Genomic DNA, 15,035 nt, shown 5'->3' on the forward strand with positions numbered 1-15,035 from the left:
TGGGAGGCTGCTCTTTAGGCAGCATGTCCGGAGCTAGCAGAAACCCTGATCTGTCCTGGCTCCTCAAGCACTCCCTTCCCTGTTCTCTTCCAAACAAGTCTGCTTGGAGAGTGGGCATTCCAATGGGCTTAGGAATGGAAATTTAAGAGCATGACGCTCTCTCTCTTGAAGGGGGGTGGGGGAAGAGGCTGAAGTTGGTTCATTTCATCACGTTGGTGGATGCCAAGGAAAGATGTTTGAGTCACCCGGACGCTCATTTGCTCACTTTCTCTGTCCGAAGTCCCCTTGCTCCGTCGGACATTTTTGTTTTGGAAGCAACAGAGGGCAGGCTGTTTCTCCCGCACCCCATGGGTTGATGAGAGAGGAAGAGAAACCCCCCCCCTCCTTCCAGAGACAGCTCTCTCTCTCCTCTCTCGCTCTCTCTCTCTTTCTCTCCTCTGAACTCTGTGCCTTTGCTGTTCTCGCCCGCCCTGTTCTGTGTGATGCTGTGTCTGGGTGCTTGCGGCCTCAAGAGAGGAATTTAAAACTCGGGATCTGTGATAACAGCGCGGGAACCAGGAGGCAAATGCCCCTTTTGAATGGGACTTTCCTGCCACCCACTGTGTTCGTCTTGAGTCACGTTCTTGGAGTTGCTGGGATCTTGTATTGGACGAAGAGCAGGAGGCAGGAAGGTACTGTTATTTGAGGACCAAAATGTACTCTCTCTCTCTCTTTCTGTGTATATGTGTTTGTTATTCCACCTGACCTTGTTCTAAGCAGCAGTCCTCTTTTTCTGCTTGATGGCAAGAGGTCAGGAATAGCCCAGAAGCACTGCTGGGTTGGTGATGTCATGGAATATACAGAAGACTCTGCTGGACACACATAAGAGAAGCTTCCAGAGGGTTAGACTTGCGGGACTCTTTGTTGCACATAAGAAAGTTTCAGTACTTCCTTTAACTGTCAAAGAGCTCTGGGAATTGTAGTTCTTTAAGGAAACTAAATGAGTTGTCAGTTGACTCAGGTGATACCCATGACTTAGCCCCTCTGCATGTCACCAGTGTTCATTGGTAGAAGAGCATTCTGATTTATGCCACGATGACAGTTTCCTAAGTGAGAGCACTATGTGGCTATATCTCTGCGGCCTTGTGTACATTTCTGCCTCATTTCCATGAATGGGGATTTTCAGTCTTAACACTTCCTTAACATTCTGGTTTCCACATAACATCCCAGAGCACCATGCAAATCTAAAACTCAGCACTTGAAAAACTCTTTTTAGAACAAAGGATTAGAGAGCAAAGAAGAACAGGTGCCGCTGGGGAAGAATCAGCATGGCTTCTGCAAAGGAAGATATTGTAGAGCTGGAACAGGTTAAGAAAGCCGCAACCAAACTGATCCAGGGTCTGGAGCAGCTCCCCTGCAAAGGGAAGCAGCGTTTGGGCTTTTTCAGTTTAGAGAAAGGGCAAGAAAGATGCAACATTCAGAAGTTAATAAAATCATGCATGGCATGGAGAAAATGGATGGAGAAAAGTTCTCCCCCCCAACCCCCTCATAACCCTAGAACTCATGGGAATCCAATGAAACTGAATGTTGGAAGACTCAGAGCAAATAAAAGAAAGGACTTATTCATGCAGCACATAGTTAGACTATGGAACTCGCTCCCACAAGAGGCAGCATGTGATGGCCACCAACTTCGATGGCTTTAAAAGTGGATTAGACAAATTCCTGGAGGAGACAACAATTTGATGGCTACTAGCCACAGTGACTATGCTTTGCCTCCATAGCTGGAGGCAGTAATGCTTCTGAATACCACTTGCAAAAATCTGCAGGGTGGAAAATGCTCTTGTTCTCAGGTCCTGCTTGCTGGTTTCCCACAAGCACCTGGGTGGCCACTGTGAAAAGAGGATGCTGAACTAGATGGGCCATTGGCCTGATCTGGCAGGGCTATTCTTATGCTCTTATGTAAGTCCTGCTCCAATGCCGTTTTGGAGTTATTTGAGAGTATCAACAAGCATTGGATGGATAGGGGTGATTCACCAGCAGTGCAGCCTACCTTAAGGTTGGGTTTGTTACAGCAGTGGATCTTAATTGTGACTGGTGCTATTTTAATTTCTTCATAAATAGTGTTTGGATGTGGCTGAGTTTGCAGATGAAATCTAAGCAAAGACCTCCAAAAGAACCTCTTTGAATACAAGGTGAATTGGGTTCTGTGCAAGTGTAAAAGGCTTCACTATGGGGCAAGCACTGGCTGTGCCTGAATTGGTAAAGACTAACGAGAAAAGAGATTTGAGGTCATGGAGGAGTGTTCAGTGGAAATTCAACTTCATGTGCAGAGGCAAATTCCATGCTAGGGATAATTCAGAAAGTGACTGAAATAGGAAGTGATATAGGAAGTGCACATCTACCCACTAAAGTCTATTCCATTCTAGCTTTGAACTGGGACGGGACTAAATCCACCCTGCTCTGCTTCAGTGTATATTCTTGATGATCTGATCCATTTGCTCTCTTTGTGCCCGGGCTTCACCAGCTGTTTTGGGAAGCAGCCTTGAGCCTCTTTGTGGGAAGTCCCTTGATGAGTGCTGGACTCAGAAGTCAGCAGGAGAGAAAACCTGCTCATGAGAAAGCGATTGTTTGCTGAGTGTCTTTGCTTGAGAGATCACAGCTATAATCTCTGGTGGAAGCAGTTTTTCCAGAGAGACATGGTGACTTGTGAATGGCCCCGGATCATCAGCAAAGCAGGGGTGGCCTTTGCAACACTATGTAAATCCTTGTTAACGTGTGTGGGGATGTTGAATCATGGCTGGATAAAGAAACCCTCTTCTAGAAGACAACTGAAGTTGAAGGTGATCCTAATCTACAATAAAAAGGTAAAGGGACCCCTGACCATTAGGTCCAGTCGTGGCCGACTCTGGGGTTGCAGCGCTCATCTCGCTTTATTAGCCGAGGGAGCCGGCATACAGCTTCCGGGTCATGTGGCCAGCATGACTAAGCCGCTTCTGGTGAACCAGAGCAGTGCACAGAAACGCTGTTTACCTTCCTGCTGGAGTGGTACTTATTTATCTACTTGCACTTTGACGTGCTTTCGAACTGCTAGGTTGGCAGTTCTACAATAATTTACAATAAAATACATAATTAATAATAATCTACAATAGTGGTTGATAATTACAGAACCAGCTGATGAGCATTGCTCTGGTTTAACTAAGCCCAGAATAGCAGGATGTGATCTTGTGTGTGTTAGGGATGGACAGACAGATGCAGCTCAGCAGGAGGGCAACTGCTTTGCATACAAAAGGCTTTAGGTTCAATTCCTCTTAGCATTGCCAGTTACAGGGCTGGGAAAGATTCCTGCCTGAAACCCCAGAGAGCTGCTGGCAGTCAGGTAAATTGGCACAAGGCTGCTTTCTGCATCCCTATCTGCTTTCAGTCTTTTTCTTTCATTAAGTGCATGTTTCTGGTTAGTCCCTTGCTATAGAACCCATTGAGAACCTGGAACCCAGTTACCTATCCTGTGTATCGGATCGGAACCTGACTTTCATAAGGCAGCCTTTGCGGTGTCCAGCTGCGGATCTTGTAATTGCTGGTGGCTTTGCAGCAGCCTTTCTCAAGCTGGTGTCCTCCAGACATTTCAGACTACAATTCCCATCAGCCCACCACATCACCATGTAGCCATGATGGCTGGGGCAGGTGGAGTTGCAATCCAAAACACCCAGTGGGCACAAGGTTGTAGAAAGCTGCTGTAAAGAATCTTCCAAAGGGCACAGCTGGGTCCGTGCTTTGCTCTGTTTGAGAAGTGCCTTTGGTTTGTTATTTTTTCCCATTGCCGTCTTTTTGTGCTGAGCTCCTCCGGCTGCCCTGAGTCACCCTCCCTGCTCCCCCTTCCGCCTGTTAGGCCAGCCCAGGTCACTGACAATAGCAGCTTTGCTCTGGCCTCTGTTCTTGGCCTTGGTCAGGAATGCCAGACGGTTGGTTGGTTATCTTCTGGGTGGGCAAGGGGGGAATGTGGGCAAGGATGGGATAGCGGGTAGCCAGCCAGTGAGGCAGCAGCAGGGGCTGCTGAGAACTGAGCAGTCGGGTGGTAACAGGTTGCTTATCAGAAGGACTCTCTGGGAAAAGATTAAGCCGTTGAAGATAAGCTGGCAAGACCTTGATGTTGTTGGTGAGAAGGAGCAAGGGACTTATTCTTAGCTCAGTGGATAGGATAGTGTCTCTCTCTCTCTTTGTGTGTGTATGTTGGGGGTGGGAGGGCTAATCTCATTAGACACCCAGATCTACCCAGGAGGAGTAAGGCTGGGTGACAGGCTCTTAAGGGAGGAGAAAAAGCATCGGACAGAGTACTCATGGAGTTATTTCCTGGGTGGCAGTGAAGGAAGCCAGAAGCTGATGTTTTCTGCTGGGCCTGGCCGCTGCCAGGGTGCTTAAGTGATGCTGGAGCTTTGTGCTTAACTTGCTGGAAGTGGGGAGCACTCAGCTTGGGTCAAAGAGACTGAAGTGGAGTTATATTTAGAAGAAGAGGAAAAGGAAGATGACTGATAAGCTAGCCCCCGTTATCTCTGCCGTGGACACTCCAAACCATTGCCCTCCTCAAATGGCGTAGTCTTCTGCTGAGCTAGTGCTTTTGCTTTTGCACTCTGGAAGTTTTGGGGACTGTCTTCAGCTCGAGGATGTTTTATTTGTGAAGATGCTGCAGGCCCCCAATGAATGGAGAGAAAGAAGAACAGCCTATTGTTCTGCCTTAGTGTTTCAGTCCGTCTGGTGACTCTGGGAGTTCACATTAGAACCAGGAGGCAAACAGCCTGGAGCTGCATTGCTGAGTTCTCTTGAGAGAGGTGCTGGCTGGACCTTCTGACTCCCACATGCTGCTTGCTGCATGGAGGTGGCAACTTGGGTGTGATGGAGTTTTGGCTGGAAGTTGGGATTTTTAGAGGGGAAAAAGCTGAAGAACTAGAAAATTCCTCTTCTGTTCCAAGTCCCCGAGTAGTCATGAGTTGTCCTTCCCAGTGTGTCTTGGATTTGTACTCTTGCTCAACCTGAAGAAGAGAAAATTTTTCTCAGTCTCTTTTCTCTCTTGAGGAGTGGTGGACCTGCTGAATGCTTTTTACATCTATTTTGACCTGATCGCCTCCTTTCTTGAGTGCAAAGGTGATGGTGGGAATAGGGAGTTTCCACCAAGGACATTGTAGTGACTGAATGAAGTGTAACCCATTCTGGGGTGCGGCAGGATATTGACCAACCTCCTTGCCGCTGCCGAATCTTCATGCACAGCTGAGGCCTGTGCCTGCCTGCCCCTTTGAGGTCTGGTGATGATGTGGCTATTTTGAAATATTTGTGCTGGACCACCGGATTATTTTTGTTTTGCTTGTGTCTCAGAGGGTTTTTTCTGTCGCTCCCCAACTATGGAAGACGTTGGCACCTTCTTGCAAAGTGAACCCCTTTCTCTTTGAAGCCTCTGAGGCTCCCTTCTGTGTGGGACTGTTTGCAGAGATGTTCTGAAGGGAGGCTCATGCGCGTGCGCACTTTCTTTTGCTGCTGATCACGAAGGAGGAAGCTGTGGGAGGAGCTGTGGTGAGGAAGCCGGCAGCCAGGGCATGGGGCTAGGAGACCACGTTGAGGATAACAGACTCCAGGGGAAACCAGGAGGTGGAAGAGCTCTCTTGCAAACCAAGGACTTGATGCCAATGGCGCTGGGCTCTGAGGGGTCCATGTGGCACATCTTCAGAGGGGAGAGGGAGCTGAACGCCCACCTCGTGTGCAAGATGTGCTGCTTTGGTTAGTACGGCCTCCTCGTTTGTTACATCTTCCTTGATGGGGGGGGGGAGTGGAGTGCGTGGCAGCCTCATCCTAAGCATGGCTACTCAGAGGTTACTCATGGTTACTTCACTTGCTTCCTATAAAGTGTCCTGAGGAGTAAAGCCTGATCCTTCTGTCACTCTCCTCTGGCTCATCTTTCTGTTTTCTTTTTGTAATTCCAGCCTTGTAGGAAGAGAATTTGGGGCATCAAAGGAAGGTTTCTGGGGGAAAGGAAAGGGGGAGCAGAAAGAGCTGTGCTAAGAGCGGAGGCAGCTGCCTTGAGCAAGAGATTTTGGCCACTGATAGAGGAGGGGTATGGGGGGGTACAGAACTGATTCATAGCTGGGGCACAATTCACCAGAAAGGGGCATCCTGTGCAATGGGTGGAAATGGTGTGACTCTAGTTCACTTAAGCTCAGTGTGACTTGCACAGGAAAACTTAAAACAGAGGGTTGGGCCTTGACTTCTAATGGGCTTTGCTGCTGCTTTGTAACAAGGGACTATCTTTTCCACACATTTTTGTAACTGTTATTTTGTTGGAGAAGCACATTGCAAAATTCAGAGAAGTGCAAATTTTGAAGCTTAGCCATGTTTCAGTTCACTTGTTGTTTTGGGAAGTACAAGTTTGGGAGCTTTGCATTAAAATGTGAACTGAACCAAATTTCTCCCCAAGTCATGTAGTAGACACAGTTGTTGTTGTCCTCCCTCCCTCCCTCCTCAGTCTTTTCTGCTGACTGGTGAGAATATACTTTCTCCCTCTTCTGAAGCCATAACTAGATATTGGTTAGTTGATAGAAATGCAACACTAAGTTATGGTGTGATAAGGGAAATTTAATGTAGCATGGAGATGGTTTTCTTCTGTAAAGGTACGTATTTTCTGTTCTTGGGTGGTTTTTTTTTTGGAATGTTCTTTTTGGGAACCGCTTCCTGCAAGGATGGGGAGCCTGTGGCCCTCTAGAGGCAGGCTGGACTCTAACTCCCATTAGCATGGTTAATGGTCCAGGGATGATGGGAATTGTACTTCAGCAAAATCTGGAGGGCTGCAATGTTCACCATCCCTGATGTACATATTGTTTATGTTAAGTGATAATAAAGTAAACATATATTGGGGATACATACAGTGGTACCTTGGGTTAAGTACTTAATTCGTTCCGGAGGTCCGTTCTTAACCTGAAACTGTTCTTAACCTGAAGCACCACTTTAGCTAGTGGGGCCTCCTGCTGCCGCCGCGCCGCTGGAGCACGATTTCTGTTCTTTTCCTGAAGCAAAGTTCTTAACCTGAAGCACTATTTCTGGGTTAGCGGAGTCTGTAACCTGAAGCGTATGTAACCTGAAGCGTATGTAACCGTATTGTAACTGTATACAAAATCTTTTTTTTTTTTAAATTGATTATATGAGTATTTAAGTGAAATAGTGGAGAGCATATGTTCCTTTATTTCCCCTACCTGTTGCCCTCCAGATGATTCTGAGCACAGTTATCAGCAGCATCTGCCAGCATGTATCATGGACTGGCTGGATGCAGAGGGACTGGTGGGAAGCACCAGCTGGGAAGAAAGTTCTGAACCTGGGGATTGATGGTGGGACGATGAGTAGTCAGAGGTAGAAGACTGGGCAGAGGAGGTGTTGGAAGCTGAAGAGGTGACTGGGTTTCACGAGCAGGAAGAGGCTGTGGCACAGAGCAGTCCAGAATCAAAGGCAGAAGTGAAGGCTTGAGAGAGAGGGGGCCAAAAGGCAGAGAGGAGTCAGGCTAGTGAAGAAGCCAGGGGGTCTCCCTTTCCTGAGTGGACAGAGAGGCATTTGGGAGCCACCAGGTCCCAATAAGATTTGGGGAGGTCTTTAACCTTACCAGGGACACGGGTGGCAATGTGGTCTAAACCACTGAGCCTTGGGCTTGCCGATCAAAAGGTTGGTGGTTCGAATCCCCACTACGGGGTGAGCTCCCATTACTCAGTCCCAGCTCCTGCCAACCTAGCAGTTTGAAAGCACACCAAAAAGTGCATGTAGATAAATAGGTACCACTCTGGTGGGAAGGTAAATGGGGTTTCCTTTCGCTGCTCTGGTGTCGGTGTTCCATTGTGCCAGAAGCGGCTTAGAAGCTGGCCACATGACCCGGAAAAACTGTCTGCGGAACGGACAAAGGCCGTCTTCCTTGGCCTGTAAAGCGAGATGAGCGCCACAACCCCAGAGTCGTTCGCGACTGGACTTAACTGTCAGGGGTCCCTTTACCTTTAACCTTACCAGTGCAGCCCCCTGAAAATGAAATGAGTCTTGCAGTTATGATGGGAGGAACTGGAGGCACCTTGGCTCTGTGTTTCCACAACGTTTCATGGTGATTTTTTTGAAATAGCAAATATATTTTGAGAAGCGTTTTGTAGAACATGGGTGGCTCACCTTTGTTTGACCTGAGAGCAGCTCTGAAGGTTGGCTGACCCTCATGGTGCTCTTTGTTGAAATGGCTGTGGCTACTCAACATGCGAATGTCAGTAATAAATAGCCCATCCCTGGAGAGTGATTAGAATGGGGTTGCCCCAGGGGTAGGGGCTCCTTGCTTGCTTTTTAAATCTGCAGATGTTTAAAAATCTATACAAGGCCCTTTGAGGAAAAGACCCATTGATGTTTTGGCTAGGCCTCCACAGAAGGAGAGTCCTTGAGCATGACAGCCTGTGCGCATGGATCACAATAAATTGTGCTTGCTCCTGGATCTTGATTGCAGAGAGGCCAAAGGTTAGGGCTGGGTGAATTTGTGCTGGAGATGATGGGACTCAAAAAATAAAAAACAGAGGGGTGGGTGGGGGAGTGTGTGATGGGTTTGTTTCCCAGAATATGCAGAGTTGTGATGATTCGCACAGGGCACCAATGCCCATGGATCTTTATAGATCAGCTTAAGCAGAGAACAATAGTAAGGTCCCTTCTTATAGTATAAATTAGGCTTCTCCAACCTGGTACCCTCCAGATGTTTTGGATTACAACTCCCATCAGCCCCAATATAATTTAGCTGTGCTGGCTGGAACTGATGGGAGTTGTAGTCCAAAACATCTGGAATGCACCTGGTTTCAGAAGGCTGACGGAGTCTCCTTCCTTGGAGGTTTTTAAGCAGAAGTTGGATGGCCATCTGTCATGGATGCTTTCCTACTCTACAATTCTATCATTCTGTGAACTTGGGCAATGCAAGAGAGAAGAAGGGGAGGCAGGAAAGGGAATTGTTGGAGAGTAACAAGGAGTGTGTCACTTCCAGTAACCAGGCCAAGATGTGTGGTGTGTTGGATTTTTCGGGCTTTCATTTTAATTTTAAATTAGTCTGGAGTCTCATAATCAATGTTTGTGAGTAGCCTCACAAAAAAAAGCACTGCTCATTATTGACAGCATTGCAGACCTTTTAATATGTAGCCTTTGTCCCCTTTTAGGGTCTGTTTGGGGTGTTGATGAGGGAAATACTTATATAGCATGAATTTGCTAGTGAAGATGGAGTGGGTAAACCTTGGATTCGGTGTGCAGCTTGGCTTCCTTGCTGAAGTTGCCTGGAGCTGTTTGCTCTGCAAGGGTCCTCTGGTGGTGTCCCCCACCCTACTGCACAATGTGCTCTGGGTTGATCTGGGCTGTGAGGATGGCCCTGTGTTTCACACTGAAGTTGGATTGAAAACTTGGACTCAAACGGCTTTGATTATCTCCCAAACATTGGGAGGGAGGGAGTTGGCTGGGGGAGGGAGTTGCTTGTAGCACAGAACTGGTGGGCATCTGCTCCAAGGTGGGGAGGGTGCTGAGAGCAGAGCCCTTACCCCCCATATGAGATGTATCTATAGTCCGGGGTGCTTGGATTTTAAAAAAAGCTTCAGGTGTCCTTGGGTTAAGCTTGAGGGCCTAAAATAAATGTTAAATCCCTAAAATCCAATGAACCAAAATACAGTGAAAGAATAAGCCGCTAATTGCCTGCATTGTTTTAGGCTCTAGAAGGGTAGCTTCTTACAACCGATAAATGCACTTGGTTTATGTCGTTTATAAAACCTCTGCGCTCAGGAAAGGCAGCAAAAGGTACAGGCTGAGACCCTTGTTCAAGAAAGCAACCTGTGTCTGTGTGTGCGTAGTTTGGCCTCTCCCTAAGTGCCCTTGAAGGCATGCATCAGCTCCGAGAAAAGCTTGTGATGCTGCTGCTTGTCACCTGCAACACGAAATGCTCTTTGTTTTTCCAAGTGACTGATTTGCTAACTTAGGCCTCTCTTTCTGCTCTTTTTAACAGATGAACGGGATCGGGTCCAGAAAAAGACTTTCACCAAATGGGTGAATAAGCACCTGATGAAGGTAAGCACGGTGCTGTGTCTGATTCTATCTTATATCACTACTAGCAGCCAGCATGGTGGGGCAGAACCACCCTCCCAACCACCCTGTTGCTGCAGTTTACCTGGGACCGGGCAAGGCACCTTGGCAGTGAGGTTGGTGCTGCACAGGTACACTGGCAGAGCCAGCCGCATGCTCCTGCTGTTGCGTCTGCACAGCCCCAAATTACCCACTACCCTATCTTGCACTGGCTGCCTCCAGGTAAGCTGCAGTGATGCTGATGTCAGGAGGCACCCCACTACTGGCTGCTACTGCTTAGCATCTAACAAGAGCTTGTTAGATTATCCTCTCCTCCTTTATTTATTGTTTGCACCATGGCATATGCTCAGTTTTGAAAGGCTCTGGGGCTTCTGTTATGCATATATCCCTATTCTCATTACTGAGAATAGTAGTGCGCTTTTTTTTTTTTTTTTAAATGTAGCATGCTCTTAGTTCTTATGGCAGCAGAAACAGGCTTTGAAGTTTGAAATGTCTAGCACAGAGCTTAGTGGTGGTGGGTGATCTTTTAACTTTTCTGTAGTTAGCTCTAGTCTTTGCAATGGAATATTGCCACGAATCCCGCTCCTCCTCCTCCTGCTCTTGAGTTTTTTCTTACCACAACCCAACAGTCCTAGTGGGCAGTAGGAGGTGCCCACTGCTTTGTCTTGCTATGTTGCCTGGGGCATTCCTCAGGCAGAGCATCTGAACAGGTGTCTTCTTCCATTTTGGTCCTACAGGTGCGCAAGCACATCAATGACCTCTACGAGGACCTGCGAGATGGACACAACCTCATCTCTCTGCTGGAGGTCCTCTCTGGTGTCAAACTGGTGAGTTTCCAGGACCCCCTTGACCCCTTTAGCCACCCTTCCTTTAGCAATTGAAGCAAAATTATCCTGCTCCTCAAACTCCTAACCAGGGGGGTATAGGCTTCCTGTTTCACAAGACATGGACGCACAAGTGTATTTTATTACACTGGTGCTACCTTGTGCCACCCTGTAATGCTGGTCTAGGCTGGAGACCACCAGGAACCGAATCTGGTACCTTCTGCAGACCAGACATATTCTCCCCCACTGAGCTGTGTCTAAATGTTTGGTCCCAAAGCTGTTTCTGCATCACAGGCTCTTCTGTTTTCAAAAGCAGGGACCCTTCTTACCTCTAGGTCTCACTTAAGGTTCAGCAGGGGTGGGTTGGTTCCCTTCCCAGCCAGCAACCATCACTCTGCTTCAGTTGAGTGTTTGCAGTGGAAATATCTGTATTATGATTATTATGATTATTATTATTATTTGAGGAGGAAGAGGAAAGGACCCTGTTGTTGGTGTTTCCCCTCCTCCTCCCTGTGCATTTTGTGTGTGCTGCATTTTCCTTTTCTTTTGGGGGGGGGGTGTATGTGTGTGTGTGCCATTTTCTTCTACTCGGTGTCATTGTCTGTCCGCAATGGTTGTTAGCAAAAGGAATCCTCAGGGCAGAAGACCCTTCGGCTGGTGAAAGTGCCGTCCTGGTGTCGCACGAGCAGCGAAGAGTGCGAAGAGGAGGAGGATGAGGAGGATGGTGACGCAGTAGGTCAAAGTCCTCCTTGGAGCAGCGTTAACAACAACTGGCACCGGGGCACGCTCAGATAATCCAGGCGTACCTGAGGTTTTGGGCAGGGATCACCTGGGCTGTCTTTTGAGAAACAGAGAATGATTCTTAACACTGATGGACTCTAAAGGCACATGAGACCTTGCTCAAGCTATGAGCAGGCATGGGCCTCGTCATTGCCTGGGTGGGTGACCATCTGGGACCTAGGTGTATGCTCCCTTGGGAAGGGCCATAGCTCAGTGGCAGAAGATCCCAAGATCAATGTCTGGTGGTATCTCCAGCAAGGGCTGGGACAGAGCCCTGCCTGAAACCCTGGAGAACTGCTGCCAGTCAGTGTAGACAATACGGAGCTTGATGGACCGATGGGTCTGACTCAGTATAAGGCAGCTTCCTATGTTCCTGTGAGTGAAGAAAGGCAGGAAATAAATTCAATTTTTATAAAGTATTTAATATCAGAAATTACTATGCCATTGCCCTTTTTGCTCAATTTTTTTTTAAAGAAACCTAAAGGTTTGATTGACTTTAAAACACTCTAAAGAATTCATTGGGGTAACACTGGATGTCCAAAAAACACCATATGCATTCTCTCAGTTGGTGTTACCTGGACATAATTGAACTCTGTAACTTGCTCCCACAGGAGGCAGTGATGGCCACCAAATAAGATGGCTTGAGAAGGGGACTGGGCAAATTCATGGAGGCTAAGGGGTCCATAACTACTAGTCAGGATGGCTGTGCTCTTCTTCCACAGTCACAGGCAGTAATGCTTCTGAATACAGTGACTGGAAACCACAATGGGGAGCTAGATGGTCATTGGCCTGATCCAGCTGGCTCATGAGAAGAGTGTGCAACCATGCTGCTTCCCGTCTTTTCTCCCCTGACACCAGCCAGGTGCGCCTAGCTGTTCTTGACTACAACTCCCAGGAGCCACAGCCAGTATGACTCTGCTAGTTGGGGCTCATGAGAGTTGTAGTTGAAAGCAACTGGAGGATGGTAGTTTGGTAAAGGCTGCCTTACACAAACAGCCACAAGTACAGTAGTGGTACCTCAGTTTAAGAACAGGCCTGTTTATGAACTATTCAGTTTACGAACTCCGCAAAACTGGAAGTAGTGTCCCGGTTTGTGAACTTGACCTTGGTCTAAGAACAGAAGCTGAACGGTGGAAGGGCACCGGCGGCAGGAGGCCTCATTAGGGAAAGCAGGCCTCGGTTTAAGAACCGTTTCGGTTTAAGAACGGACTTCCAGAATGGATTAAGTTCATAAACTGAGGTACCACTGTATCCTAGCTCAGTTTTGCTGCCCCAGTGAAATTAATTTCCCCAAAATGTGACCTTTTCTTCCTCTTCACAAAGTGCTGATTTTGTCCCCTCCCCCTTTCATCTCTCTGTTGTGTGGGGTCGATTCCTACTGGGGTTTTAAACATCCACTGGATTATCTGTACATGTTTTCTGGTGCCGGTAGCTGAGTGTGTTGATACTAACCCACGAAGTGTGAGTGCATGATGGTCTGTCTTAAGTACAGCAGATCCTGCACACTTCAACAAACATGTTATGGGCTCGCATGTGTTCTATGTTCTTGTGAGCACATGTACATCCCAGGCACATGGGGATGTCAAGTCCCTTCCTCACCGCCTCACAAGTAGAAAATAACTGTTTATGATTAATATGGAAGTCCAATGAAGGCAGTCTCTTTTTCTGTTTGGGGAGGCAGACCTTTGTCCTTCCAGAAGGTATCTTATGCCTCCATAAGTTTCCATAGAGTAAAATGTAACTGCATGCTTTTTGCTTGCCTGTGTTTTGAACCACATTGTTCCTTTGAAATGTTCTTGCAGAGGATGGGATCCTGACACTTGCGTGCAGGTAGTTTGTCCGTCAGCAACGAGTTGTGGGGAAGGGATTGCACCCCACGAGGTGGAGTGAAACAGAAGAAGGCATGTGCCTTCCATGCATGAGGGGCCAGAGCAGAGTTGGGTGGAGCATCTTTGAAAAGAGAGCATATTTTGGTGTCCTGAACACACTATACGATTAAGCCACATTTGAAGCACATCCTTTCCCTGAAAGAATTCTGTACACTGCAGTTTACCCCTCAAAGTTCCAAGTCCCAGCAACCCTTAACAGACTACAGTACTCAGAATTCTCTGAGGAAAATAATGTGCTTTAAAGGCATGGTGTGTATACAGGCTGTGAATGGTCTTTCTAAATCTGGCTTCCTCTGTGCTTTGAAGTACTGGGGGTTCTTTTGTGGCCAGCTCAGCTGAAGGAGTTAAAAACAATGGTGTTAGTACAAGTTGCTGTGTTCTCTGCAGCCTCCCCCTTCTGGGGTCACCCGCTCATTTTGCTTCGTTGCTGTCAGGCTATCTTCTGACTTAGAGAGCTTCCTTTGGTCTCTGCTTCTTCCTCATTCCGCTGTTTATCTCTCCCTCCTCACTGCTCCTGCAGTGAGGGTAGCATGAGAAGCCAAGGTCCCAATATTCTCCATGAACCCTGGAATCATGCAGCAGAATTGCTTAGTTGTCTTGGACTGGCGCTGGTGTCTGAAAGCTACTGGGTTACTTTCCCTTGGTGCACGCAGAACAATGCAATCCCTTTGACCCACATTTTCTCTTGACCCCACTCACCCCACCCTGCTATTTCTGTTCTACTCTAAAGGCTGTTGAAGTTGTCTTCAGGTGTCCTGGTGATGAGAGACAGTGGAGGTTTCTTACTGGGTTTCCTGACTCTTTAAAATTTGGTCAAAAGCCGCTGTTGTGGGCAGAGCAATCTGGAGCTCATTGTTTTCCTGGTGCTCTCTTCCCATTAATACCTGTTTGCTGTTTGCCCTCTTAGGGGCACAGTCCATCTTTCCAGAAGCAGCAGCTGGTTTTCATCTGGAAAACATTGAACATGGGAAAGGGTTATATACCCCTAACCTTTTTCTCAGCATGATAGGCCCAGTCTGGATCTGCTCCTTCTCTGGGCTGTGATTCACCAAATGCAGTTGTGGGTTTCTGCCATCTCTTTTTGTTTGGCCCCGAGTTACCCTCCAGCTCAGCTGGGGAACATGTGAGCCCTGGGGGTGCCATTTTTCTGTGAAACAAGGCCCACCACCTCATACAGATTGGGAGTGCAGCCAGTTGCCACCATGCTAGTTCTTCGTTCTTGTATTTTGTATGCAACTCTGTTTGAAGTTAAGCTGGAATTGGATTAGCATTCTCTCTGGCTTGATCCACTAAGCTGAATGCAGCCCACCTGTCGCCATGCCCTGTGCCCTGACAGGTCCTTGGCCACCTTTCCCTGTTTTTGCAAGTCCCAGATAGGCTGGGAGCACATGCACGAAGCTTATGGAGCTCATGGTTGGCTACTACATTCAACTTGTTGGGTCCTCTTGCAAAAAGCTACCATTTGTAA

General features: G+C 47.6%; 1 protein-coding gene across 9 annotated transcripts in view; it reads left to right on the forward strand.

The window, feature by feature from the left end:
* The window catches only part of MACF1 (microtubule actin crosslinking factor 1), a 291,764-nt gene that overhangs the window by 79,388 nt on the left and 197,341 nt on the right, over window positions 1-15,035 (forward strand). For 7 of the 9 annotated variants that reach the window (XM_083453050.1, XM_083453059.1, XM_083453060.1 and 4 more), the window contains 2 exons: window positions 9,998-10,059; window positions 10,812-10,901. In XM_083453050.1, coding sequence (XP_083309176.1) covers window positions 9,998-10,059; window positions 10,812-10,901 — 152 coding nt within the window. Of the gene's footprint in view, window positions 1-264; window positions 672-4,169; window positions 5,743-9,997; window positions 10,060-10,811; window positions 10,902-15,035 lie in introns of those variants that run through there. The other 2 variants (XM_083453049.1, XM_083453051.1) reach the window with 2 other exon arrangements.

Source organism: Podarcis tiliguerta (assembly GCF_965153285.1).
Source record: "Podarcis tiliguerta genome assembly, chromosome: 8".
In the NCBI taxonomy this organism is placed as follows: domain Eukaryota; kingdom Metazoa; phylum Chordata; class Lepidosauria; order Squamata; family Lacertidae; genus Podarcis; species Podarcis tiliguerta.